The sequence below is a fragment of the Arachis hypogaea genome, chromosome 11 (genome assembly GCF_003086295.3).
Source record: "Arachis hypogaea cultivar Tifrunner chromosome 11, arahy.Tifrunner.gnm2.J5K5, whole genome shotgun sequence".
Taxonomy (NCBI): domain Eukaryota; kingdom Viridiplantae; phylum Streptophyta; class Magnoliopsida; order Fabales; family Fabaceae; genus Arachis; species Arachis hypogaea.
Window position 1 is genome coordinate 12,279,399 of NC_092046.1, and position 27,447 is coordinate 12,306,845.

Consider the following 27,447-nt stretch of genomic DNA (forward strand, 5'->3'; position numbering starts at 1 on the left):
CAATGCCGTAAGCAGGCTATGGTGGGGGGGAACCTATAGGAAGGAGAAGTTCTTTCATTCACAAGTCAACTAATGAAGGCTCGCCTATCTTTGAGTGTGTTTTTATGGAACTAATGTATCCTCGAGCTACCTTTAACAAACTTCAGTTATTCTTGATCTTTTCCTTTCAGTTTTGTGATTGGAATTTCCATTGCTTTTAGTATCCCCTCTTTGCACTTTTTTTATTTTTTTATTTTTTTTGGCTATTTCATATGCATGGATATAGAAATTTTCAATGGATTCTTGCGAGTCAGTGACAATGATCACGGAGGCAATATCAACTATATAAGTGCGACAAGAAAGGGAGCTTAAGGAGAAGGTGAAGAGAGATAAGACTAGTGGAGAATGAGATGATAATGAAGCAAACATAATAGAGGTTGTTCTTGTTCAGCTGGTCGGATCTCTTCTGTGTAACTCGTCCACCTTGGAATAACTTTAGATTTTTCTGGTTCGATGAGTTATACCTTGGCTTGGTAGACGAAAAACACGAAGCGCGGATATCTGTAAAGGCCACTTATACTAAAGTCAATTTTTGGCGTTTTCTTAAAAATGATTCAAATAGCAATATAAAACATACCCCTTTTTTGTAGTCATATCACCTTTATAACTTATATGTATTATGAAATTATAGTCCTCGATGAAAATTGAGTTTCAATTTGGCCCCTAAAGTTGTACTCGAGTCCCAAAGTAATTCTCGAACTTTATAGTTATTCAATTTTGAACTTGCACTTCGAAATTCATAGTAGTCCCTAAACTATTTTCCGTCAATGAGACGTGATTGGAAAGCTAACTTGGACTTACTCTTACCACGCTGATGTGGCGGATACATTTTTTTGTCATTTTAATCCCCAAAATCCTTTTAAAAACCCTAATCCTCAGATTAGCTGCACCTTTTTAGAAGAATCAGTGGAAAAACTTCCAGCACTAACCCAGCGACAGGTTTGCAACGTGCATAAATCCTTTCTGAGCAGTTCTAGATACGGTCTACCTTCGTACTATGTCAAAGGCTGTTTCCGAGGGACATGTTCACAATCCATTTTTAGACTTGTTGCTCCCTACGCTCGTCGAACTTAAAATTCTTAAGTCTCGGATGCACGGATGGGATAGGGGACGGGGTGGGTGTCTTTGCCAGCTGAGTCAATCCAAGAGAAAAGTTGGGTCGCATTGGATTGGCGTGGCAATATGAACTCTTCGGCATCACAGTTTGGATGGATTCCATGCTAATAGGCTTTGTGTACCGACCTCGCTCAATATTTGCCACAGTACTTCACTTTCTGGGCACCGTAAAGATAACATGCCAGTGCGTCGAATGCAATTGATGTTAGATAAAAGAAACACTTATGCTTTTAAAGAAACTAGAATCATAACATGCAAATAGACACAGATAATAAATTTTGTCACAAACAACTTGCCTTTCAAAATCATATCTTGTAAGTTGCACAATGCCGTTGATGGAGTAATTGGATCAAGATCTTCAGGGTTGATGTTTTTTGAAGAGTTTTTTCCTAATTGAGATTGACTTCGGCATCCCGTAGGTTCTGATATTGTGGGTTCCCCATGTATTGAAACAGTTGGCGCATTCTCTTAACAATTGGCTCATTGTCCTCGTTATCAGAGTCGAAAGCTACTGTAAGTGTCACCATGTGCTGTGAGGCAGCTTCTTCTGTAGATGATTTTGTGTTCCTTTGACAATGCGCACCTTTCTCCTCATATCTTTCATGCTTTCCAATGTTGTAAATATCCAAGGGGCACAAAACAGAAACAACCAATATATTCAATAATGTAGATAAAATAAAGCAGAAGAAGATGAATCTAAATAAAAAATTATCCATTATAATGCAAAAATGAACATCCAATTGACACTGTCCAAATAACATCTAGCTATATCATAAAAATGAACTACGATATAAAGAATGGAACTTATACACGCAATAAAATGTACTCACCTTAGGGGCCACTGTCTGTCTTTTCCGGTTGTTATGTGCGTCCATGTCTTGAGGGTGGTTTTGTTGTGGTCTTGCGAGGCTGCCCTTTCGTGGATTCCTCCTTGCTCTCTCTAGCGATGGTGCTTCGCTGTTCGGATACATCCAGAAAATAACCATGCAATTGTTCACATAAGAATACCAAAATTGTAACCATATAAAATATCTAATGCACACCGAAACACAACCACTTTTACAATTAGGAAAAATTACACCAAACTATTAAATATTCTACTCACTTCAACTCGCATCATTCTCTTACTTGAAAGATAACCAATGAAACTTACTCAAATTCAAATAGGTACTTACTATGGGAGGCATTGAAGTTTTTTGTACTCTCTTTGAGTGTGCTTCTTTAGAATGTGGTTTTGTTGGCGTCTTACGTGCTCGGTCCTTAAGTTCTTTACCTTTTTCTGCTTTGTTTGCAATGCATATCTGATTTTTAAAGATCCAATGTATCAGATAGTAATCCTCCAAATTAGATATGAAAAAAAATTCCAAGTTATAAAAATTATATTATTCTTGTGAAAGCAAGGTATCATAGTACAGCATAAATAAGAACTCGTTTAAATTAGTACCTCGGAAAGAACAACATTAGTTGCCTTCTTCTTGAGTTCAGCAGTAGTCCATGCAGTGATCTATGGCTCCGGTTCTTGAAAGTCATCGAGCGGACCATGTTTCAGTCGATGGAAGTACAATACCTAGAGAGAAGGAGGTAACAATTTATGGTTTGCAACATGAATGGTATGCTGCATCTATTAATAATTTAATAATATAACATACCAAGAGGACGAACATGCAACCCTCGCATGTTTGGTGCTTTTTAACTTTATATTTTTAAATTGCCTTTTCCAATCACTTGAAAGTCTTCAATGGCCAATTGAATCTACTTGGATCCGAGACATCCAGAATCGAGGGTATGTGCCACGGTGAGATTGTTTGTTGGGCATAGGAACATCTTTAAGACCACTAAAATGAAATGTCGTCAGAAATCCATCCTGTTTGCTTCAGTTTCCATAGAGCAGCTGTAGTCGACATCGCGCAGTTCGGTGGTCATTCTTATGTGGAAATGTCCTATGACAGCCACATGGGCACCATTCTTTTTGTTGAACTCGGAAAAAGTCATCGCCTACTTTATTGAAACATCTAAATACTTACAATTATCGGTAGGATAGAAACATCGAAATCGAACGACTAGGCACAACAAAAGCTACTTAATATGGAAGATAAACTCACCATCAGAAGAAATACCTAAAATCCGCCCAATCAACTTGGCGTTAATGCAAATGTTGCTGACATATACTTTCAATGTGCTTGTTCGGATGTCGTAGGCCTTTGCTAGCTGAACCATGATATCCTGCTTCACAGGCCAGTGTAGGATTCGCTTCAGAAATCTGAATCTTATAGCTTCTATTTCTACTCGCTATGCTTCACCATTGTTTTTTTTTCCAAGTGGTTGATTGATAAAACCCAATTTTGTGGTTTATCTTGTGTTGAATTTAGGGGGATTTTATCAACTTATCTAACATTTATTTAATGAAATAGCATGTTTTGTGAAATTCTCCTAATTTGTGCTTAAGAGTTGAAAACATATTTTTTAGGCCTTAAAATAGCTAAATCTAATTCACTTTAATTCCATTCGATGCCTTGATATGTTTGTTGAGTGATTTCAGGCTTATAAGGCAAGGATTGGATGGAAAAAGTGAAGAGAAAAGCATGCAAAGTGGAGAATTCATGAGGAAATGAGCATTTGTAGAATTCATGGCCACGCGCACGCGTCATCCACGCGTACGCGTGAGGAGGAAATTTGCCAGCGACGCGCGCGCGTCGTTCACGCGCACGCGTGACGTTCGTTACGTGACCTCATTAAAGGCAACACGCTGGGAGCGATTTCTGAGCCATCCAGGCCCAATCTAACTCATTTCTAAAGCTATTTGATGCAGAATTCAAGATGGGTCAAGGAGGAGCAATTAGTGTAGCTTAGGATCATGCTTTAGGTAGTTTCTAGAGAGAGAAGCTCCCTCTTCTCTCTAGAATTAGGTTAGAATTAGGGTAATCTCTCTTAGATCTAGGTTTTAATTCTTGTTTTTATCTAGTTTTCTTTACAATTTCTTGTTCCTACATCCTTATTCTCTTAATTTTACTTGTTAATTCCCCTTTTATGTTCTTTTCATGTTCATACACTATTGTTGGATTTGGATTTTCTTCAATGCAATTTTATGTTTTCATGTTATTGATGTTTAATTGAGTTGTTATTGTTATTTTCTCGCATTGGGTAGTAGTAGATTTTATTATTCTTTCAATTTTATCATGCTTTTCTTTTATGCGTTCCAAGTGTTTGACAAAATATTTGGTTGGGCTTTAGAGTAGTTTTTGAGCATTCTTGGCTTGGAAAGAGAAATTGGACAATCTTGAGTCATTAATACCCAATTTAGATTGGTGATCTAGAGTTGTTAGTTAATATTGTTTCCATTGATGCTAATATTTTGCTAATTCAATTAGTAAGTTGATTAGGACTTTTGGATTGAGATTAACTAGTCCTATTTGACTTTCTCTTAATATGAAGATAACATTGTACCTTCTTTCGATGTTGGAGATGACGAAATAGGATTAGCTCTTGTTAATTATTGTATGATGATTAATGACTAGGATAGAAAGTCTTGATTCTCAATCCTTTCCATGAATGCCTCTTGTTAGTAATTGTTATCTTTAGTTGTTTGTTTTAATTTCTTGTCATTTAAATTTCTTGCACTTTTATCAACCCAAACCCTTGAACCTCATAACCAATAATTAGGCACTCGATTGTAATTCTTAGGAAGAACGACCCGGGACTAATACTCTCGGTTATTTTTATTGGGTTGGACTTGTGACAACCAAAAATTAAACTTTGATTTAGTGTTATCTGTCGGTTTGGAACTATACTTGCAACGAAGTTATCTCTCTTATTGAGAAGAAATTCTAAGCCGACGGTAACACTCTTTTCAAATTTTTGGCGCCGTTGCCGGGGAATCGCAATGTGTGCTTGCTATTAGTTATTGTTCATATGTAAATAATGTGAATAGTTTGATTTTTGCTTGCTTGCTAGTCTTAGGACTTGTTTTCTTTGTTTCTTATTAGCTTTTGTTGTTGTTTTCCCTTTTCCACTATGAATTCTTACCCTTTTAGCTATGAGTTTGGTTCAAACTATGTTGCAGAAAATGGAAACTTCAATGGAGATTTGCATCAAGGATTTGAAAATCAAAGATGGGAGGAGCCTCATTCATACGGACAACCTTCTTGGCAACACCCTTCTCCGGTTTCTTATGGGTACAATCCAACTCCTAATGCTTACCAACTTAATGGATATGATGTAGTGACCCTCATTGTGGTTGTCAATCACAATCACCACACACATATGACCCCTTCCCTTAACATAGCCCTCAACCACCATACTCACAAGCCTCCTACCGCCATTCACCTCCATATGATCCTAATCCATACCTACCATACTAACCGCCTTACGAGCCATATGAACCACACTTAAAGCCACCGCCATTCCAACACTAATACTCCCAAGAATTACCATCTCCATATACACCACCTCAATACTCTCACCAATATGAGCCACCTTCCAACTATGACACTCTTCCTCCAAACAATGAACCCTCTCTTCCACCACCACCTTCATTGGACGAATCTCTCCAACCCCTAATGCAAGAACAATAAGAACTTCTAACTCGTTGCCAAAAGCAAGGGAAAGTCGTGGCTAACTTAACTGAAGTGATGAGCCAGTTGGCATCATTGTGCTCAACTATCCAAGACACCCTTATTATTAAATGTGGAGGATTAATTAAGGAGCACAATGAGAAGGAGAATTTAGAGTTTCAAGGTGAAGAAAAAGAGTTGAAGCAAGAATTGCAAGAAGAGGAGGAAGTAGAGATAATTGAACTGGAAGAAGTGGTTGAATATTTAGGAGATGTTGAATGCAAAGAGGAATCCCAAGTTGAAGAATCTTCTTTCATAGAGTTTGAAATTGATGTTGAGGAGGCTAGTGCACAACCTCCAAGGTATATTGTGAATGAAGAATTGGAAGAAATAAGACAAGCAACAAACCCTCCCATTTATGATGATTCTGTATCAACATATGATCCTTTTGAGCTTGATGAATCCTTCCCCATTGAATTTGAAGTTGATGTTGAAGTAGATTTCACTCAATCTCCAAGATACGATTTGAGTGATAGGAAAGAGCTAGAAGAAATTGGTGAGGAATAATGTGAACCTTAAGAAGCTTGGAAAGAGGTAGAGCTTGAAACATCTTGTCAAGTGGTGGAAGCCTTTAGAAGAGGATGGATGGTGCGGTATTTACAACCACACTTACTTACCGGCAAGTGCACCGGGTCGTACCAAGTAATACCTTACGTGAGTAAGGGTCGATCCCACGAGGATTGATGGACTAAGCAACAATAGTGTTTGATAGGCTTAGTTAGACAAACAAAAATTGGTGTTGAGATGCAATATAAAAGACATTAAACAATATCAAAAATATTGAAGAAAGGCAAGTAAATACTTTGGAAAAAATATGGAGAAGATAGTTAAGGTTTCAGAGTTATCTATTTTTCCGAATTAACTTTTCTTACTAACTAATTTAATTATGCAGGATTTAATTTATGGCAAACTGTATGGTAGCGTTTGGTGGAGAGACAGAGATAGAAAGACTAAGACTGAGAGACAGAGACTAAGAGACAGAGATTGAAATAAATTTCAGTATTTTGTTTGGTGCAAAGTGGGAGACAAAAATTAAAACACGAATAAAATTCTAATTTAATTTGTACAAATGATAAAATTGGAATTAATTAATTGAAATGAAAGTATTTTAGGTATAAAATGTTATTAAAATTTCAGTCTCTATCTCTAAAAATTTTAGTCCCCTGTGTCTCTACTTTTTGGAGGTACTGAAATACTGAAACTTTGGAGACAGAGACAAGAATTTTAGTACCAGTCTCTGAACCAACAAACATAATACTGAGTCTCAGTCTCTCAGTCTCTATCTCAGTACCTCAAAACAAACGCTACCTATGTGACTAGACCCTAATTCCTTAGACCTTCCTAGTCTCCTCTAAAATTCATTAACTGCCAATTCCTTGGTCAATTAATTCCAATTAGAGGGTGATAATCAATTTCTAGTTTATATGCCACAAAACTCTAATTATCCAAGAGGTAAAAGGATTATATGTCACGTATCCTATTAAATTCAGATAATTAAAATTTAGGAGAAATAGTTTTCAAGCTGTTGTTCAGGTAAAGAGTTTTTCAAAGTTTTACAAGAACTCAAATAGAAAGAGGGTCATACTTCCGTTCCACCCAAATTCATAAAATAAAGAGCGAAAACAATTCTTAAATTATAAATCCATACATAAATTAAAATAGTAAAAGCAATAAAATTAATCATAGAAATAGACAGAGCTCCTAACCTTAACAGTGGAGGTTTAGTTGCTCATGGAAAAGAGAAAATAAGGATTCAGGTAAAAAGGTACAGCGTACCAATCTGATGGTATCAGATCCCTTTTTATAACTAATCCTAATAAATTTAAAATCTAATATTAAAAAATTAAACTTAAAATAATATATTTTTCTAATTTAAGATTTGAATTTAAATTTGAATTAATTAACAGATCTTCAGTTGATGGGTGGGGACCACTTGTTCTATCCATTCTGCAGCTTCTAATCTGTGTTTACTGGGCTGAAAATTGAGTTAAAACAGCCCAGAAATTGCCCCCAGCGTTTTTCTGCATTTTCTGCACGTGGCGCATGTGACGCGTCCACGTCGTCCATGCGTTCGCGTCATTTGTGCAGATTCCAGTCCACGCGATCGCGTCAGGCACGCGATCGTGTCATTGCGATTTCTTCCATTCCGTGCGGTCGCGTGAGCCATGCGTCCGCGTCGGTATTCGCTGGTCATCTCCTTGGCTTCTTCTCTTTCTCTGCAAAAACTCCATCAAATTCTGCCAAATGCTACCTAAAATAAACAGTATTGCACAAAACTCAAAATAGCATCCATAGTGGCTAAAATATAATTAATTCTTAATTAAACTCAACAAATTAGATGCAAATTCACTAGGAAAAGATAGACAAGATGCTCACGCATCAATGGACGGGAGTGGAATGTGCTTTATCAAGGTCATTGAAAACTTCTCTACCTAAGTCACCATCTATTCCTTCATTTGAGTGGGTAAAACTTATTACTCTTAGCTTTTTTTATCCCACTTGAATTTGGTTTGCTTTAAACAGATGACCAACTTAGGGCGCTTTGTGGAATGAAGCGTAAGAGAAGGATGTTTAGTCGTTGGCGTTGTAAATCTAGGTTCATTATGGTTGGAAGCTCAAAGTTTAGGAGCATGGATTGGTGTAGTTCTCAATTGATAGGATCTAGGAGGATGTTTGGGTGCTTATATGAGAATTCTATGTGCATATCACCCGGATGGAATTACCATGATCAACTTGAAGATAGGTGTGAAAACAACGTTTGGAATCCTGGATTACAAGACGCGGATCAATTTTGAGAGCTCCAATCTTGTGAAGAACATCACCAAGGTTTGGTGCACTTAGTTAGAAATTCTGACAACCAATGGAAGACCAAGCATTGGTGGAAGTTCAAGGATGAATTCAAGCACAAGCCACCTTAATGAGAGCTTTCCATAAGTCCAACTTAAGGACAATAAATAAAAGTGCTAGGTGGGAGGCACCCCACCATGGTAACATCTTTTCGCTTTTCTCTTTTGTAAATATTGGTAAATAAGTTAAATTTCATGTTTATTTTGGTTTGTTGAGTTTAGTTGGTAGTCTAGTATGTCAAATAAGGTTTGATGGTGTTTTGGTAGTTGTTTAGATGTTTGGAATGCTTGCTTTGGTGCTAGAACTTGAAAAATTTTGAAAAACAGAGCACCCAGCCACGCATACGTGTCACCCACGCGTACGCGTGAACCCAAGTTTCCAACCCATCCACGCGTACGCCTCGCCCACGCGTATGCGTGACCCCCAAAAATTTCCAGGTGCAGTACAAAAACCAGAGAGTTGTGCGCGTAGGGTGCGAGAATTGTGCGTCTAGCACAAATTCCTCCCACGCGTACGAGTGATCCACGCATATGCGTCACCCTCAATTTTGTGCCTTCCACGCCTGCGCGTCTTCGACGCATATGCGTCACACCCCAACTTTGCCATGCACGCGTACGCGTGACGCCCTGTTCTGTTTCACTCACTTCTTTTCTTCTCTTCTCTCCATTTCTTTTCTTCTTTTCCCTTCTCTTCTTCTCTTTCCTTCCTCCAATCATCATCCACCACGACCATGCACCATCTATCACCACCGTATTTAGTTAGCTAGCTAGTTAGCTACTTACTTAGTTAGTTTAATTTCTGTTTTTCTATTTTTCATGATAAGTGTTGGATTATTAATTTAGTTTGCTGTTTATTGCTACTTATTATTAACTTAATGCTATTTTAGTATAATTATTTTTTATATTCATTGTTGGATTTCTTTATTGAGGATACAATTGGTTACTTGGTTTTGAATTTTTCATGCTCAACATTTCTGCATACCAAGTACTTGTACATTGCCTTCAAAGCACTTTAAATCTTTTTAATTGCATGTTTGGCCACCATGTGATTTGATTTCATTATCCATTATTAGGCAATTACTTCTATTCAATGCATTTTTTGTTAGGTAATGCTGTTTATGATTGAGTTTTATTTAGATTATTTATTTCATGTATTGAGATTTTGGAATTGTGAAATTGGATCGTAAGCTTACATAATTGCATATTTTTTAGCTTTTCAAGCTTTGTGGACCATGCTTGCTATGTGATTGATTTTCACTTCTATCTTCCTTTTCCTAAATTCTATAGCACCCATGTCTTCCACTTCTATGTCAATTAGGTATTGCAAATAAAATTCAAAAGTGTGTCATTGATTGATGTGTAAGTTTCATATTCCATTTTGTTCATTAAAGTTACCTTGCACATCAATTTATGTCCATACCTCATCCAATTCACAATTATTTGATTTTTACTTGAGTACTTTTATGCTTCTCTATTGCTTGTTGTTTGCCTTAACCAACAAGTTTACTTTAAAGTATTTCAAGCGCACTAAAATGAGTGGAATACATACTCTTTTTGTGTAGTGGTGACACATTTGTTTGTATCAATGTCACACACTTATTACTTCGCTTCATTTTAGTAATTCTTACCTCATTCCAACAATATATGCTTCCTTGCTTTTGCATTTACTTGTCTTACTCACCTATTTTCTATCTTTCAGGATGATTTACCATAAGCGAAAATGGAAGCGGAAGAAAGAACACGCAGCAGCCGGTTGATCCACCAGCTGAAGGTGGCAATCCGTATAATCGCCGTACTCCCTTGCTCATCTTTGAATACACTAAGGACGGTGCAAACTTTTAAGTGTGGGGAGGTCGTCTGACCAATCGGTGTTTTTGGATGAAAAATTTCTAATCCTAACACTTTCGTATTTCATCTTTAGGTCATTAGAATTTTTAGTTGCATTTTCTTAGTTTGCATATAATAAGCTTAGTCAAAATAATGAAATCTTCCAAGAAAATTTTATCTATAGGGCAACCCCCAATTGATTTGAAAAAAAAAAATTTCATTGAACTTGCTTGAATTATATATTGTGGAGCATGTTTTTGAGCTAAGAACAGATGAGCATGTGAGTCTTGAGCCTAATTGTGTGTATTATTCTCTTTCTATGATTACAATCTTTGATTTGTTTGATTCTTTATGTCCATTATTCTGTGTATGAATGCATTTATATGATTGAGGCCTTCATTTCATTGAGCTCACTTACCCAAATGACCTTACCTTTTATCTGCCATTGTTAGCCAACTTTGAGCCTATGTTAATCCCCTTTTGTTCTTAATTTTAGTACATTACTAGCTTTAATGTGAAAAACAATAAATGTCCTTCATTTAGATCTTTGATTAGCTTAGACTAATGAGGGTGTTTATCATTCGATTGTGAAAAATTTGAAAACATTGGCAGAGGTAAAAGTGTATTTTGAGTTTTCATTGAAAATTGGGTATGTACTTATGCATTAAATGTTTAAACCATATGCATTGGTTCTTTTGTATATAATTCATCAAAAAGAAAAAAAAAAGAGAAAAACAAAAGAAAAAAAAAAGAAAATATAGAAAAAGAAAAAAATAAAAAAATAAAAAGCGATAAAAAGGGGACAAAATGCCCCAAAGTTAAAGTAATAATAACAGTGCATATATGTTGTGATAAAAAGAGAATGCATGAGTGTGTGAAAAAGTGAAGAATTGGTAGTTAGATTTGCTTTGAATTGTATAGGTTGTTGTTTAGGTTAGGTGAGAGCTTAAACTAGTCAAATATTCAAATTTCAAGCTCACTTAACCAAATACAATCCTACCTTGATCCTAGCCCTATTACAACCCATGGATAAGTTCTCATGATATTTGTATGCATGCATTTGAATAATTATTGATTGTTAGATGAAAAACAAATATTGAAAAACATGATTAGAGGAGAATTGAGTGAATTAACCATATACACTTGAGTTACTAGAGCAGAAACACATCCGGTGAGGATTCGATCTCTCAATTACATGTTTTCACCCATGATAATCTCTTATCTTGCAGGTTTATAATTCTTTTTAATAACTAAATTCAATTGTGGATTTGACTTGGTTGTTAATACTTTTAGCCCTCATGTTCATATTTGTTTTCTTGAAAATTGATTTATTTTGATCAAGTAGTTGCATGCATTTAGATAAATTACATTTAGATAGATTGCATCTAGATAGTTTGCATTGAATAAATGTTGATACCCTTTGTCTCTTTCTTGAGTTTAGCATGAGGACATGCTTAGTTTAAGTGTGGAGAGGTTTGATAAACCCCAATTTTGTGGTTTATCTTGTGTTGAATTTAGGAGATTTTATCAACTTATCTCACATTTATTCAATGAAATAACATGTTTTGTAAAATTCTCCTAATTTGTGCTTAAAAGTTAAAAACATGCTTTTTAAGCCTTAAAATAGCTAAATCTAATTCACTTTAATTCCATTCGATGCCTTGATATGTTTCTTGAGTGATTTCAGGCTTATAAGGCAAGGATTGGATGGAAAAAGTGAAGAGAAAAACATGCAAAGTGGAGAATTCACGAGGAAATGAACATTTGCAGGATTCATGGACACATGCACGCGTCATCTACGCGTACGCGTGAGAGAGAATTTTGTCAAAGCCACGCGCACGCGTCATCGACGTGCACGCATGACGTTCGTCACGTGACCTCATTAAAGGCAACACGCTGGGGGCGATTTATGAGCCATCCAGACCCAAATCCAACTCATTTATGAAGCTATTTGATGCAGAATTCAAAATGGGTCAAGGAGGAGCAATTAGTGTAGCTTAGGATCATGCTTTAGGTAGTTTCTAGAGAGAGAAGCTCCCTCTTCTCTCTAGAATTATGTTAGAATTAGGATAATCTCTCTTAGATCTAGGTTTTAATTCTTGTTTTCATCTAGTTTTCTTTACAATTTCTTGTTCCTACATCCTTGTTCTCTTAATTTTACTTGTTAATTTCCCTTTTATGTTCTTTTCATGTTCATACACTATTGTTGGATTTGGATTTTCTTTAATGCAATTTTATATTTTCATGTTATTGATGTTTAATTGAGTTGTTATTATTTTCTCGCATTGGGTAGTAGTAGATTTTATTATTCTTGCAATTTTACCATGCTTTTCTTTTATGCCTTCTAAGTGTTTGACAAAATACTTGGTTGGGCTTTAGAGTAGTTTATGAGCATTCTTCGCTTGAAAAGAGAAATTGGGCAATCTTGAGTCATTAATACTCAATTTAAATTAGTGATCTAAAGTTGTTAGTTAATATTGTTTTCATTGACGCTAATCTTTTACTAATTCAATTAGTAAGTTGATTAGGACTTTTGGATTGAGATTAACTAGCCCTATTTGACTTTCTCTCAATGTGAAGATAATATTGTACATTCTTCCGATGTTTGAGATGACGAAATAGGATTAGCTCTTGTTAATTATTGTATGATGATTAATGACTAGGATAAAAAGCCTTGATTCTCAATCCTTTCCATGAATGCCTCTTGTTAGTAATTGTTATCTTTAGTTGTTTGTTTTAATTTCTTGTCATTTAAATTTCTTGCACTTTATCAACCCAACCCCTTGAACCTCATAACCAATAATTAGGCACTCGATTGTAATTCCTAGGGAGAACGACTTGGGACTAATACTCTCGATTATTTTTATTGGGTTGGACTTGTGACAACCAAAAATTAAACTTTGATTGAGTGTTATCTGTCGGTTTAGAACTATACTTGCAATGAAGTTATCTCTCTTATTGAGAAGAAATTCTAAGCCGTCGGTAACGCTCCTTTCATTGATCATACCATTCATGTAACGAGGTGAACAACGTGTCTCTACTAGTTTCTGTCAACAAAGAAAGTAGCCGTAAGAAGCAAATACAATCATGTTAAAGTATAATCCAATAACAATGAACTGCGTATTACCCTTTTTATCATCTGGCAAAACTTTTCACTGGCACAAATCAGGTGGGTTTATAATATGGAAAAAAAGGATAATACGCAGTTCACTGTTATTGGCTTCTATTTCAACATGATTATATTTGCTGCTTACGGCTACTTCCTTTGTTGAAAGCAACTAGTAGAGACACGTTGTTCACCTTGTTACATGAACGATATGATCAACCACTTGGAAAAAAAACAATGGTGAAGCAAAGCGGGTAGAAATAGAAGCTATAGGATTCGAATTTCTAAAGTGAATCCAACATTGGCCTATGAAGCAAGATATCATGGTTCAGCTAGCAAGGTCCTACGACGTCCGAACAAGCACATTGAAAGTATATGTCGGCAACATTTGCATTAACGCCGAGTTGATTGGGCGAGTTTTAGGCATTCCTTCTGATGGCGAGTTTATCTTCCATATTAAGTAGCCTTTATTGTTCCTAGTCGTTTGATTTCGATGTTTCTATTCTACCGGTAATTGTATGTATTTAGATGTTTCAATAATGTAGGCGACGACTTCCCCAAATTCAACAAAAAGAATGCTGCCCATGTGGCTATCAAAGGACAATTCCACATAAAAACGACCACCGAACTGCGCGATTTCGACTACAGCTGCTCTATGGAAATCGAAGCAAACAGGATGGTGTTCAGACAACATTTCATCTTAATAGTCTTAAGATATTCATCTGCCTAACAACTCAACAAACAATCTGGATGTCTCAGATCCAAGTAGATTCAATTGGCCGTTGAAAACTTTCAAGTGATTAGAAAGCCAATTGAAAAATATAAAGTTGAAAAGCACCCTTGCATGTTTGCCCTATTGGTATGTTACATTATTAAACTACTAGTAGATGCAGCATACTATTCATGTTGCAAACCATAAATTGTTACCTTCTCTCTAGGAATTGTACTTCCAACGACTGAAACATGGTCAACTCGATGACTGTCAAGAATTGGAGCCATAGATCACTGCATGAACTGCCGCTGAACTCGAAAAGAAAGGAACTAGTGTTCTTTTCGAAATACTAACTTAAACGAGTCCTTTCTTATACTGTACTATGATACCTTGCTTCCACATGAATAGTATGATTTTGATGTTTTTCCCAAATCTAATTTGGAGGATTACTATCGGATACATTGGATCTTTAAAAATCAGGGATGCATCGCAGACAAAGCAAAAAAAGGTGAAAAACTTGAGGGCCAAGCACATAAAACAACAACAAAACCACGTTACAAAGAAGCACATTCAAAGAGGGCACGAAAAACTTTAGTACCTCCCAAGGTAAGTATCTAATGAAATTTGAGTAAGCTCCATTGATTATCTTTCGAGCAAGAGAATGATGCCAGGTTGAAGTGAATAGATTATTTAATAATTTGGTATAGGTTTCCCTAATTGCAAAAATAGTTCTGTGTTTCGGTGTGCATTGGATATTTGGTATGATTACAATTTTAATATTCTTATGTGAACAATTGCATGGTTATTTTTTTATTTTCTGGATATATCATAATAGGGAAGCACCGTCGCTAGAGAGAGCAAGAAGGAATTCATGAAAAGGCAACCCCATAAGAGCACAACAAAACCACCCTCAAGATGAGGACGCACACAACCGAAAAAACAGACAGTGGCCCTAAGGTGAGTACATTTTATTGTGGGTATAGGTTCCGTTCTTTATATCGTAGCTCATCTTTATGATACAGTTGGATGATATTTGGACAGAATCAATCAAATGTTCATCTCCACATTATAATGGATGTTTTTTATTCAAATTCATCTTCTGCTTTATTTTATCTACATTATTGAATATATTGGTTGTTTCTGTTTTGTGCCGCGTTGGATATTTACAACACAAAAAAGCATGAAAGCTACGAGAAGAAAGGTGTGCGTTCTTGAAGGTTGATCATGTAGAGAGAACACAAAACCATCTATAGAAAAAGCTGCTTCATAGCGCACGGAGACACCTTCAGTAGCTCTCAACTCTGATGACGAGGACAATGGGACAATTGTTAAGAGAATGCGCCGACTGTTACCACACCTGGAGAACCCACAAGATGAGAACCTAGGAGATGCCGATGTCAATCTCAATCAGGAAAAAACAATTCAAAAAACATCAAGCCTCGAAAGTCTCGATCCAATTACTCCATCAACAGCACTGGTGCAACTTACAGGATATGATTTTGAAAGGCAAGTTGTTTGTGACAAAATTTGTTATCTGTGTCCATTTTGCATATGCTATGATTCTAGTTCCTTTAAAAGCATAAAGTGTTTCTTTTATCTAACATAAATTGTTTTCGACGCAGTGACCTTGACATGTTCTTGTGGTGCCTAGAAAGTGAAGAACGGTGGAAAAACATTGAGCGAGGTCAGTACATAAGGCCCATTAGCATGAAAACCATCCAAACTGTGATGCCGAAGAGTTTATATTGCCACACACCGAGTCCAGTGCGACCCAACTTTTCTCTTGGATTGACTCAGTTGGCAAAGACACCCACCCTGTCCCCTATCCCATCCGTGCATCCGAGGCTTAAGAATTTTAAGTTCGGCGAGCGTAGAGAGCAACAAGTCCGAGGATGGATTATGAACGCGTCTCTCGAGAAACAACAGCATTTGGCATCAAAGGTAAACCGTATCTAGAACTGCTCAGGAAGGACTTATGCACGTTGCAAGCCCGTTGCTGGGTTAACTGCATTGTAGCCATACATTATATCTTTAAAAAGTGGCATAATTCCTACCTAAAAACTTGGCCATGCAGATCGTGCAATGGATGTGTTACACATTCAACGAATTGGAATCATCAAGATTCAAACACGATTTTTACTGTGTATATCCCAAAATATTGGTATTTAAACTATAATATAATTTCAATCTTACAACACCTATTAGCATACTAACTGCTGTTGATTTAACAGGAAATGGTCACACAACCACGAAATCTGAATTTCTTCAAGGACGGGGCAATTCTGGTGTATGTGTGATCGGGTGCAAATTTCGATGACAATATTAGATACTTCGACAAAGTCAAAGCAACCAAGAGAAAATGGGTGAGCCAAATTCTGTTATACTATTCCATATTACACCTTCCTAAGATGACTTGAACTTATTTATCCGTGTAATTGGTTCTATCTGATTTATTGAATTTCTCACGCATATGTTAGGCTATGCTAGGTACCTTGTTTTTAGTCAAATTGTTAATTGTTACTTAAGAATTAAGGGGGATGTTCAATGTGACTATTGCCCATATATTGAACACAACCAAAATACAATATATGCAAGAATGAAAGACAACCTAAATTGTCAAAAAGTAGTGATTTATATACCTTGAAGAGAACTCCAGATTTGCTTTTGCGAATAAATGCAAACCAACATCAGACTAAAGGTCCAAATCACTAGAAGTTGAAATTGTTGCCTGTAGATTTCCACTTACAAGACTCAAAATCTCAATCTATACAAGTGGAGAGCAATGTTTTAAAATATTGGTTATGGCAGCACCATGGCGTTATGGTGTGGCAGAATTTGGCCTTGCCGCCATATAGAGGCCACCGAGACTTGATTTTCACAACGGGTGAAAAGGCGCCGATTGCAGTGGCGCATGGCAGAATGTCGTGAAATGGAATTTTTTTTCAGATTTTCAAAAAATTATGAGGGTAATTAGGTAAATTAGGAAACTTTAAATGATATATGTAACCCTAATTAACCTCTGTTATTCAAAAATTGCTCTTCCTCTCTTATTCACGTCAAAACGGCTCTCCATCTTTGTTCTCTCTTCTCTGTGCTTGCCGTCGGTGCCGATCTTCATCGCTGGTCGTTGCCGCTCATCACTACAATTCCCTCTCTTTCTGGTTCGTAGTTACATATAATCCCTTTTTTTCTTCGTTGTTCGTTCAGTTCACCGTCTCCTTCTCTTCCCTCAATAAACCTCTCTTCCTCCAATTTTTTTTCGTTCAGTTTCAGTTCACTATGTCAACTTTCAAACCAACCCCTGATTCTAATACTTATGTCCCTGCCCCTGCCTCTGCTGATCATGCTGCTGGCACTGCTCCTGCTCATCTTGCCGCTACTGTCCGTTCCAGTAGAATTGATCCAATGTGAAAATATGTTAGTACTGTGAAAGAATGAGACACCAATGACACCATACGTAATTTTTGTGAAAAAATTATAAAAGGAGAGATTACACGGGCAAAGAAGCACTTAATGATTAAGCCTGAAAATGTTACTGGATGTAAAATAGTCCAAAGGATATTATTGCTGAATTATGGGAGTTTTACAATCAGAAAAAAATCCAGGAAGACAAAGTGCTACACGGGCAAGCACCAAGGAACATAATGTCAATGCTAGGGAGCTTGATTCAGAAGTTTGGGGTTTAGATTGTCAGAAGAAGATGCTCAAGGAATTGATACAATTCCAAATCCAACTCCAATGGCGGTAGTTAGAGGGGGTGCAAGTTCTTTGAGAAGTCTAATAGATTTGTTTGTTAAAAGACCCAAAACTGCCATTGTAAGAAACAAAAAAGAGAAATTAAGGCAGCAGAATATCAAGAAAGCATGTAATAAGGAAGCAGTTCGTAGAGTTCATCGATACATAGCACAATGATTCTACCAAGTTGGGATTCCATTTAACCCAGTAAGGTTGAAGAGTTTTCAAAAAATGTGGGATGTTGGAAGCTTTGGTCCTAATTTACCTGCTCCCACTTATCATGCTCTAAGGGTTCTGCTCCTTAATGAGGAGTTGGAATACACCAAAGACTTGTTGAAGGGTCATAAAGAATAATGAAAAAAGTATGGCTGCTTTATTATATTAGATGCTTGTATGGATAAGAGACAAATGAGCATTATCAATTTTCTTATAAACTCTCCCGCTGGGACAATGTTTTTGAAGTCTATTGATGCCTCTAATTATGTGAAGACGGGTGAAAAAATATTTGAGCTTCTTGATGGTATTGTTGAGAAAATTGAGGAGCAAAATGTTCAAGTTGTAACTGACAATAGGAGCAACTATGTTCTAGCCGATAAGTTGCTAATGGAGAAAAGACCGAATTTGTTTTTGACCTCGTGTGCTGCCCATTGTTTGCATTTGATGTTTGAAGACATCGGGAAGATACCATTAACCCAAAAAATCATTAAAAAAATGCCATTTCTTTGGTTAGCTTCACTTATAGCCACTTCAACATTTTATCCATGGTGAGACACTTCACAAATGACAAGGAATTGGTGAGGCATGCAATCACCCGATTTGCCACTTCATTTCTCTCTTTGGAAAGACTTTATGAGGAGAAAGAAAATCTAAGAAAAATGTTCACCTTGGATGAGTGGGTAAGGAATAAGTTGTTAAAGGAGGCAAAGGAGAGGGAGGCAACAAAGATGGTTATCAGTCCCTCTTTTTGGAATCATGTCAAGTACACCCTTAAGATCATGGGTCCTCTTGTTTGGGTGCTTCGACTTGTTGATGGGGAGAAGAAACCACCAATAGATTATATATATGAAGCAATGGAGAAGGCAAAGGAATGCATCATGAAAACATTTTCTAATGATGTGAGCAAGTACACTGAAGTTTTTAAAATCATTGACAACAGATGAAATTGCCAACTTCATCGACTTCATCGTCTGTTGCATGCAGCTGGTCATTTCGGAATCCGGAGTTGTTTTATGACAACCCTCTCATTGAGTTGGATTTAGAAGTTACAAAGTGGTGGTTTGAGTTCATCACTAGATTAGTGTCAAGTCCAGCTGTGCAAGAGAAGATATTGGAGGAGTAAGCACTATACAAGGCCGGCTATGGACTTTTTGGATAAGCATTTGCAAAATCTCAGAGAAAAAAGCTTTCACCTAATAACATTAGCATTGTTAACTTAGTTAGAATGTTAGATTAAAATCTTAAACCAAATTTATTTTAATTTTAATATTTTATAGCATTTTGGTGGCGGACATACGAGCATGAAACTCTAAACATGCGAGACTTTGCAATCAAGATTTTGAGCTTAACTTGTAGTGCTTTAAATTGTGAGCGCAACTAGAGTATTTTTGAGCATGTAAAATATCACCTAAACTCGTTAAAGTTTCTAAGTAATAAACTTCCAAACTCCATAATAACTTAGATTATATTTAATACTTTTGCAGATTCATACCAAAAAAAGAAATAGGCTTGAGCATGAAACGATGGAGAATTTGATATTTATAAAATATAACTAACAACTCATCAAAAAGTACGACCTTAAAAATGAAGTTGACCCTATTACACTCAATGATATTGATTAGTGTAATGAGTGGCTAGTTGGAGGACTTCGGACTACCACCTTTCAAAGTGATGATAATGTTGAAGATGATGCGGGTTTGGTTCATGAAAGTGACAACACTTTGAGTTGGAACCTTGTGTTTGAATCAATGAGAGGAGATGAGCCTACGACAAATACTAGAAGACAACAAAATAGAAAAGGGAAACAACCTGTAGCTCTAAAGGGTGGACCGAGTGGGTCTAAGGCCTCCAAAAAAGGAAACGCGATAATTGTGGAAGAGGAAGAAGAACCAGAATTTGAAAATTCAGAGGATTCCAAAAATGAAGAGGAGATTCAATTTAATGATACTGATTCAGATGATGATAAAGGGGCAGAGGAGCACGATAATAATCGTGTTAATTTGGATAAAGTTGATGAGAGCTAGAATTTAGATTATTTATTTCATCAATCTTTAGTTTAAAGACATGATGAGAAAGACTTTGGTCTTTCTTTTAAGTTTTTAGTTTTTATGTCTTATGTTTATTTGCTGAATTTCCTATATATTTGCTACATTAATTGAATGTCTTATGAGTAGAAAAATGATTATATAGATTAGATTTTATAGTTTATTCATAGTTTTTTTATTGCGGATGGCAGCTCATGGTGGTGAACCGAAAATTCGCCATAAAATAATGGCGAATGACATTGCAGAAAATGACAAAAATGGCGGATTACCTAAAACATGCATATAGTACAAAAAAACATGTAGAAAAAATGCAAATATATGTGTTCAAGTTTGGAAGTTTATTACTTCTAAATTTTAACGAGTTTTAGTGATACTTTACATGCTCAAAAATACTCCAGTTGCACTCACATCTGAAGCACTACAAATCAAGCTCAAAATATTGATAGCAAGGTCTCGCATGTTTGGAGTTTCATGCCCATATGTCCACCACCAAAATGCTATAAAATATTAAAATTAAAATAAATTTGGCTTAAGATTTTAATCTAACATTCTAAGTTAACAATGCATTGGAAAATTAATCTTACCGGGTAAAAGCTTTTTTCTCTGAGATTTTGCAAAGGGTGATGCAAAAAGTCCATAGCCGGCCTTATATAGTGCTTGTTCCTCCAATAACTTCTCTTGCACAGCTGGACTTGACACCAATCTAGTGATGCACTCAAATCACTCCTTTGTAATTTCTAAATCCAGCTCAATGCGAGGGTTGCCATAAAACAACTCCGAATTCAGAAAATGACTAGCTGCATGCAACGGACGATGAATTTGGCAATTCCATCTGTTGTGAATGATTTTAAAAACTTCAGTGTACTTGCCCACATCATTAGAAAATGTTTTCATGATGCAATCATTTGCCTTCTCCATTGCTTCATATATATAACCCATTGATGGCTTCTTCTCCCTGTCAACAAGTCGAAGCACCCAAACAAGAGGACCCATGATCTTAAAGGTGTACTTGATATGATTCCAAAAAAAAAAAGGACTGATAACAATCTTTGTCGCCTCCCTCCCCTTTGCCTCCCTTGACAACTTATTCCTCACCCACTTATCCGAGGTGAACATTCTTCTTAGATTTCCTTTCTCCTCGTAAAGCCTTTCCAAAGAGAAAAATGAAGTGGCAAATCGGGTGACTGCATGCCTCATGAACTCCTTGTCATTTATGAAATGTCTCACTATGGATAAAGTGCTAGAGTGGCTATAAGTGAAGCTAACCAAAGAAATGGCACTTTTTATGGTTTTTTTGGATTAATGGTATCTTCCCATGTCTTCAAGCAACAAATCCAAACAACGGGCAGCACACAGAGACCAAAACAAGTTCGGTCTTTTCTCCATCATCAACTTACCGGCTAGAACATAATTGCTCCTATTGTCAGTTACAACTTGAACAACATTTTACTCCCTAATTTCCTCAACAATATCATCAAGAAGTTCAAATATTCTTTCACCAGTCTTCACATAATTAGAGGCATCAATTGACTTCAAAAACATTGTTATGAGAGTTTACAAGAAAATTGATAATGCTCCTTTGTCTCTTACCCGTCCAAGCATCTAACATAATAGAGCAGCCATACTTTTTTCATTGTTCTTTATGACCCTTCAACAAGTCTTTGGTGTATTCCAACTCCTCATTAAGGAACGGAACCCTTAGAGCATGATAAATGGGAGCAGGTAAATTAGAACCAAAGCTTCCAACAGCCAACATCATTTCTTGAAAACTCTTCAACCTCACTGGGCTCAACAGAATCCCAGTTTGGTAGAATCACCGTGCTATGTATTGATGAACTTTACGAACCGCTTCTTTATTACATGCTTCCTTGATATTCTGCTGCCTCAATTTCTCTTTTTTGTTTCTTACAATGGCAGTTTCGAGTCTTTTAACAAACAAATCCATTGGACCTCTCATAGAACTTGCACCCCCGTTAGCTGCTGCCATTGGAGTTGGATTTGAAATTGGATCAATTCCTTGAGCATCTTCTTCTAACAGTCCAAATCCCAAACTTTCTAAATCAAGCTCCCTAGCATTGACACTATGTTCCTCGATGCTTGCCGGTGTAGCACTTTGTCTTTCTCGATTTTTTTCTGATTGTAAAACTCTCATAATTCAGCAATAACATCCTTTGGGACCATTTTACATCCAACAACATTTCCAGGCTTAATCATTAAGTGCTACGTTGCCCGTGTAATCTCTCCTTTCATAATTTTTCTACAAAAATTACATATGGTGTCATTGGTATTTTCTTCTTCCACAGTACTAACATATTTCCAGCTTGGATCAATTCTACTAGAACGGACAGCAACTCCAAGATGAGAAGGAACAGTGCCAGCAGCATGACCAACAGAGGTAGAGGCAGGGGAAGGGACAGAGGTATTAGAATCAGGAGCTGGTCTGAAAGTTGACATAGTGAATTGAACTGAATGAAAAAAAATTGGAGGAAGAGAGGTTTATGAGGGAAGAGAAGGAGACGACGAACAGAACGAACAACAAAGAAAAAAAAAGGAATTGTATGTAACTACGAACCAGAAAAAAAGGGAACTATGGTGATAAGCGACGGCAACCACCAACGATGACGGGCAGCGACCACCAGCGTTGATGAGCGGCGACGAATGACGACGAGCAGCGGCTAAGATCGGCGCCGACTGCAGTCACATAGAAGAGAGAACAGAGACGGAGAGTCGTTTTTTACGTGAATAAGAGAGGAAGAGAAGTTTTTGAATAAGAGGCTAATTAGGATTACAGGTATCGCTTAGGGTTTCCTAATTTACCCAATTACCCAAAGATTTTTTTGAAAAATTCAAAAAAAAAAACCCGCCATTTCCGCCATTTTCATGGCGTTCCGCCATGGCGCCACCGCAATTGCGGCCGCCTTTTCACCCGCCGTGAAAACCACGTCGCAGTGGCCTCTATATGGCGGGGGGGCCAAATTCCGCCATGCCATAACACCATGGCGCTGCCATAACCGATATTTTAAAACAGTGTGTTTATTATATTTGCACTTTTTCTGCATGTCTTTTTGTACATATATATGCATTTTTTAGGTAATCCGTCATTTCCCGCAATGCCATCCGCCATTATTTTATCACGGATTTTTGGTTCATCGCCATGAGTCGCATAGTTTTTGATTGCGGATGGCGGCTCATGGCGGTGAGCCAAAAATCCGCCATAAAATAATGGCGGATGGCGTTGCGGGAAATGGCAGAAATGGCGGATTACCTGAAAAATGCATATATATGTACAAAAAAACATGCAGAAAAATTGCAAACATAATAAACTATAAAATCTAATATATGTAATCATTTTTCTAGACATATCCAATTAATGCAGCAAATATAATATCAAATGTAGGAAATAAACATAAAACATAGAACATAAAAACTAAAAACTTAAGAGAAAGACCAAAGCCATTGTCTCATCATGTCTTTAAACTAACAAATGATAAAATAGTGAACTGAACTGAAAGGAAAACAAGTTGGAGGAAGAGAGGTTTATGAGGGAAGAGAAGGAGACAGTCAAGTGAGTGCACTAAATGAAAAAAAAAAAAGGAATGTATGTACTGTAACTGGTACGAACCAGAGAAAAGAGGGAACTGTGGTGATGAGCGGCGGCGTCCACCAGCGGCGACGGATGGCAGCAGGCGATGGCGTCCGGCGGCGACGAACGGCGACAGGCGATGGCGAATATCGGCGGCACAGGAGGCACACAGAAGAGAGAAAGAGAACAGAGATAGAAAGCCGTTTTGGACATGAATCAGAGAGGAAGAGTCGTTTTTGAGTTGCAGCGGCTGAACTGGGTTAGTGGGTTACATGTATCATTTAGGGTTTTGCTAATTTACCCATTTACCCTCGAATTTGTTTTAAAAATTCGAAAAAACCCGCAATTTTCGCCATTTTCCTGGCGGTCCGCCATGGCGTCACCGCAATTGCGGCCGCCTTTTGCCCGCCGTGAAAACCCCTTCGCGGTGGCGTTTGTATGGCGGCGAGGGCAAATCCCGCCACGCCATACCGTTATGGCGCCACCATGGCCGATATTTTAAAACACTGATGAGTCGCCATCCACAATCAAAAACTATGGTGGAGAGAGAGAGAGGTACATCAACATTTAAACCAACTTGTTTTGTAGTCATCAAAAATAAAAATACCACCACCTCTTACCTGGCCATTTTTCCTAGCTACAGCTAATAACTGCAACACCAGCAACAAAAAAAGAAAAAAACAGATAAGAAAACAATGAGAATCCAGCTTTGTTTCACATCTTCATTGTCAAACGCAAGAAAATTCTACCAAACAGATAGGACAGAAAGTCACCAAAAAAAAACAGATAGGACAGAAACAATGATTAAGGTAGTGAACGCTATGTAGTTTAGTGCCAAAAAAAAAAAACAAAGCATCTTCATATTGAAGAGAAAATGCCAAAGTGGAGTTGTCAAACAAGATAAGATAAGATTAGACATTGGAGTGGTACTTATTAAGGAAAAATAGCAGAAGCTTTCCTAATCTGATTTAGTCATGGAAGAAGACTAGTAGAGGCTCCAACAGGAAAAGTGAACCAAAACGAAGATAGTAAGAAGGGATCAAGGAAAACCCAAGAAGCAACTTTATTCTATATGCTTTTACTTCAAATTTGGTTTATGGTAGAACCAGAAAAGGTAAACTGAGCCATGTACTGTAGCCAACCCAAATGGTAGAAATTAGTTAATATATTAGTGCCGGGAAATAATTACAACTAGTCAATTGCGTTCGTAGAAGATTCTTAAAAAGAAGGCCACATTTGGGCTAGTGGTGAGGGATTCCGATAGTATGCATGAGTCCCTAAGTACACACCTCATCACATCCATATGCCCCAAAAAGACAAAAAATTCATAAAATATCAAATTTATTTATATACCATTACAATCAAATGACGGGCAGTGGTAGACACGCACACAAAGATAGTATGATGCAATGTGCAATTCTTGATGAAACATGGAGTAAAGCCTGACCAAGTAACACATTACTAATAAACTATTAATTAAGGACAAATCTTCAAGGCATAAAAACAATAGCTATTAAACTGAAATAGATTGCCTATCTATAAGAATAGTGTGGTTTGGTTTAGACTAAAAAATGACCTATGCAGAGCCCAAAGCATAGTACTCAAGGAAGTTGCTATATTTGATTTTCAAGGGATCACGCAGCGCTGCTAAATTCCTACTCTCCTTGTTTCTTAGTTTTGTGTCATTTTATCTTCTTTTCATAAATCGAGGTAGCTTAACCTCACCCTGTTGAAATTCACACTTATATTTTTAACATTACTTCTTTTTGAAAACAAAATCCTAGTAGCATTAACAATTTAGATCATATTATCAGGAACAATTAACAATTTAAATCATACTAGCACCATTAACAATCCCAGTAGAGCATCTGATCAAGAGGGTAGATTAGAAAGGAGATACATTAGTGGTTAGGGGCAAAGAGAGACCTAAGAAGACTTTGTATGAGGTGGTCCAAAGAAATCTAAGCACAAATGAGCTTACTGCAGCAATGATACATGAAAGGGCACAACAGTATTGTTTGATCCATCTAGTTGACCTTAAATTATAGGATACAAGTTTGTTGTTTTTGTTGTTGTATCAAGCACAATTAAATTTAGACCCACAATCTGCTTGCTTATCAATGCCAACCAACATAATTTCAGATGAAATTAGAAATAATAACTAAGTTGTCTTTAAGTTCAAGTCTTAGAATTAGCCCAAAAAAAAGAACAAACAAACAAACAAACAAATGTGAATATATACATGACAAATGGTATTTTAGGAGAAAAATAGGGGGAAAAAAAAGGAGGTTGTGCACCAACCCCTTCCAATCCCCTTTATATATAGTAAATTTCACTGATGGTGATAGCAAATGTAACTATAAAGCATAATCCAACATAATACTTGACTTCTCAAATGCATCAAAGTGCACAATCATCTATCGTTACTAAAGTATTAACTAACAGTAAAGTAGAACTAAACCAACAAATTAACTAATTAGCAACTTTCAAGTATTAAATCAACCAATCAACCAATCAATCAATGGACTAATTAGCTAAATCGAGAATTAAATCAACCAATCAACAAATAACTAATAAGCTAAGTTTAGCTTTTTTTTTCTTTTCCGATACTTAATAAGAGAGCTCAAATACAAGAGGAGTACTCTTAGCTGAACAATTATGCCAGTCCAAAGAAAGTTCAGAAATTGAGTAACACATACACCAAGCTTCCAAGAGAACACAAACTAACACAAGTAGTACTAGTTTCTGCAGCAGCATCTATTCGTCCCTCCCCATTACACAGCATACCCCAAATCTCTTCAATATAGTTCCCTTTCTTTTTTATCCAACAATCCCTCTAAGCTTGCGTTTTAATTAATACCTCGATTTTCGCTTGCCAGAAGCGAATGCAGTTCACATTCTTCTTAATTACCGCCTGCAGAATCAATACTCGTTACCTATCATTAACCTCAAACATTGTTCATACCCAACAACTAATATCCTTTGGCATTGTCATCTTCCTCTTATTAACCCCTTCCCGGCTCCCGCCCCTCCACTCTTTGTAATACCTTCTCTAGTTTTCACCTTTTCGCTATTCAGAATCTTCTCCACCGTTTTCTCTTCAATTCCCCACAATCAGTCCTACTCTGTTACACACAATTCTTCTCCGCTCCTTCCCCATTCAACTCATCTAATCCTAGCCTTCCACTTCAAGTTCGTTATACTAGTTTAGAAAAATGCCTAAATCAACTAATTAGCTAAATTAAGTAGGAAACAAAAAAAAAAAAGAAAAAAGAGAAAGAACTCACCAGAGGTGAGCAGAGGCACAGAAAGGGAGGCAAGAGCAGAAACATAAGCGGCAGAGGGACACGCGGAATCAAATTCACGGGAAAGACAGCAGCCAGCTGCGGCGGAAACAGCAGCGGAGGCAGAAGGCGAACCAGTTCTCTCTCGGTCTATTGCGAGTGGAAGGCTTGGTAGTGTGACCGTGCTTTGTGAGGCACTGAGGCTGATGATGGAATTAGCAAATTAGGATTTCTTTTTTCAACAATTTTTAATGAAAAAAAAATATCAAACCAGTTCTTTTTTTTTTTTTTGTCGACAGTCTCCTATCCTAGTCATTACACCCAACAC

General features: G+C 36.9%; 1 protein-coding gene across 6 annotated transcripts; it reads right to left on the bottom strand.

Moving 5' to 3' along the window:
• Positions 1–708: 708 nt before the first annotated feature.
• On the bottom strand, positions 709–27,447 carry LOC112720283 (uncharacterized). Of its 6 annotated transcripts, none has more exons than XR_011867275.1 (8): positions 27,123–27,447; positions 24,456–24,485; positions 2,805–3,378; positions 2,600–2,722; positions 2,331–2,456; positions 1,986–2,112; positions 1,452–1,760; positions 709–1,313 (listed from the first exon to the last, which is right to left on the bottom strand). XR_011867275.1 is itself a non-coding variant. In XM_025771169.3 (8 exons), exons 5-8 carry the CDS (start codon positions 2,695–2,697, stop codon positions 1,545–1,547), a joined length of 567 nt encoding a protein of 188 aa, XP_025626954.1. In that variant the 5' UTR covers positions 2,698–2,722; positions 2,805–3,150; positions 3,258–3,378; positions 24,456–24,485; positions 27,123–27,447; the 3' UTR covers positions 1,359–1,544. The 6 variants fall into 6 exon arrangements, 2 of the variants coding, with proteins under 2 accessions (XP_025626954.1, XP_025626955.1); XM_025771169.3 differs by lacking the exon at positions 709–1,313 and having other exon boundaries at positions 1,359–1,760; positions 2,805–3,150; positions 3,258–3,378; XR_011867276.1 differs by lacking the exons at positions 2,331–2,456; positions 2,600–2,722; positions 2,805–3,378.

Coding starts and splice junctions, on each gene's coding strand:
- LOC112720283 (XM_025771169.3), bottom strand. CDS start 2,697: ATGGTCCGCTCGATGACTTTCAAGAACCGGAGCCATAGATCACTGCAT. Junction 2,457..2,599: donor CTAATGTTGTTCTTTCCGAG/GTACTAATTTAA, acceptor TTTAAAAATCAG/ATATGCATTGCAAACAAAGC. Junction 1,761..1,985: donor GACAGACAGTGGCCCCTAAG/GTGAGTACATTT, acceptor AACATTGGAAAG/CATGAAAGATATGAGGAGAA.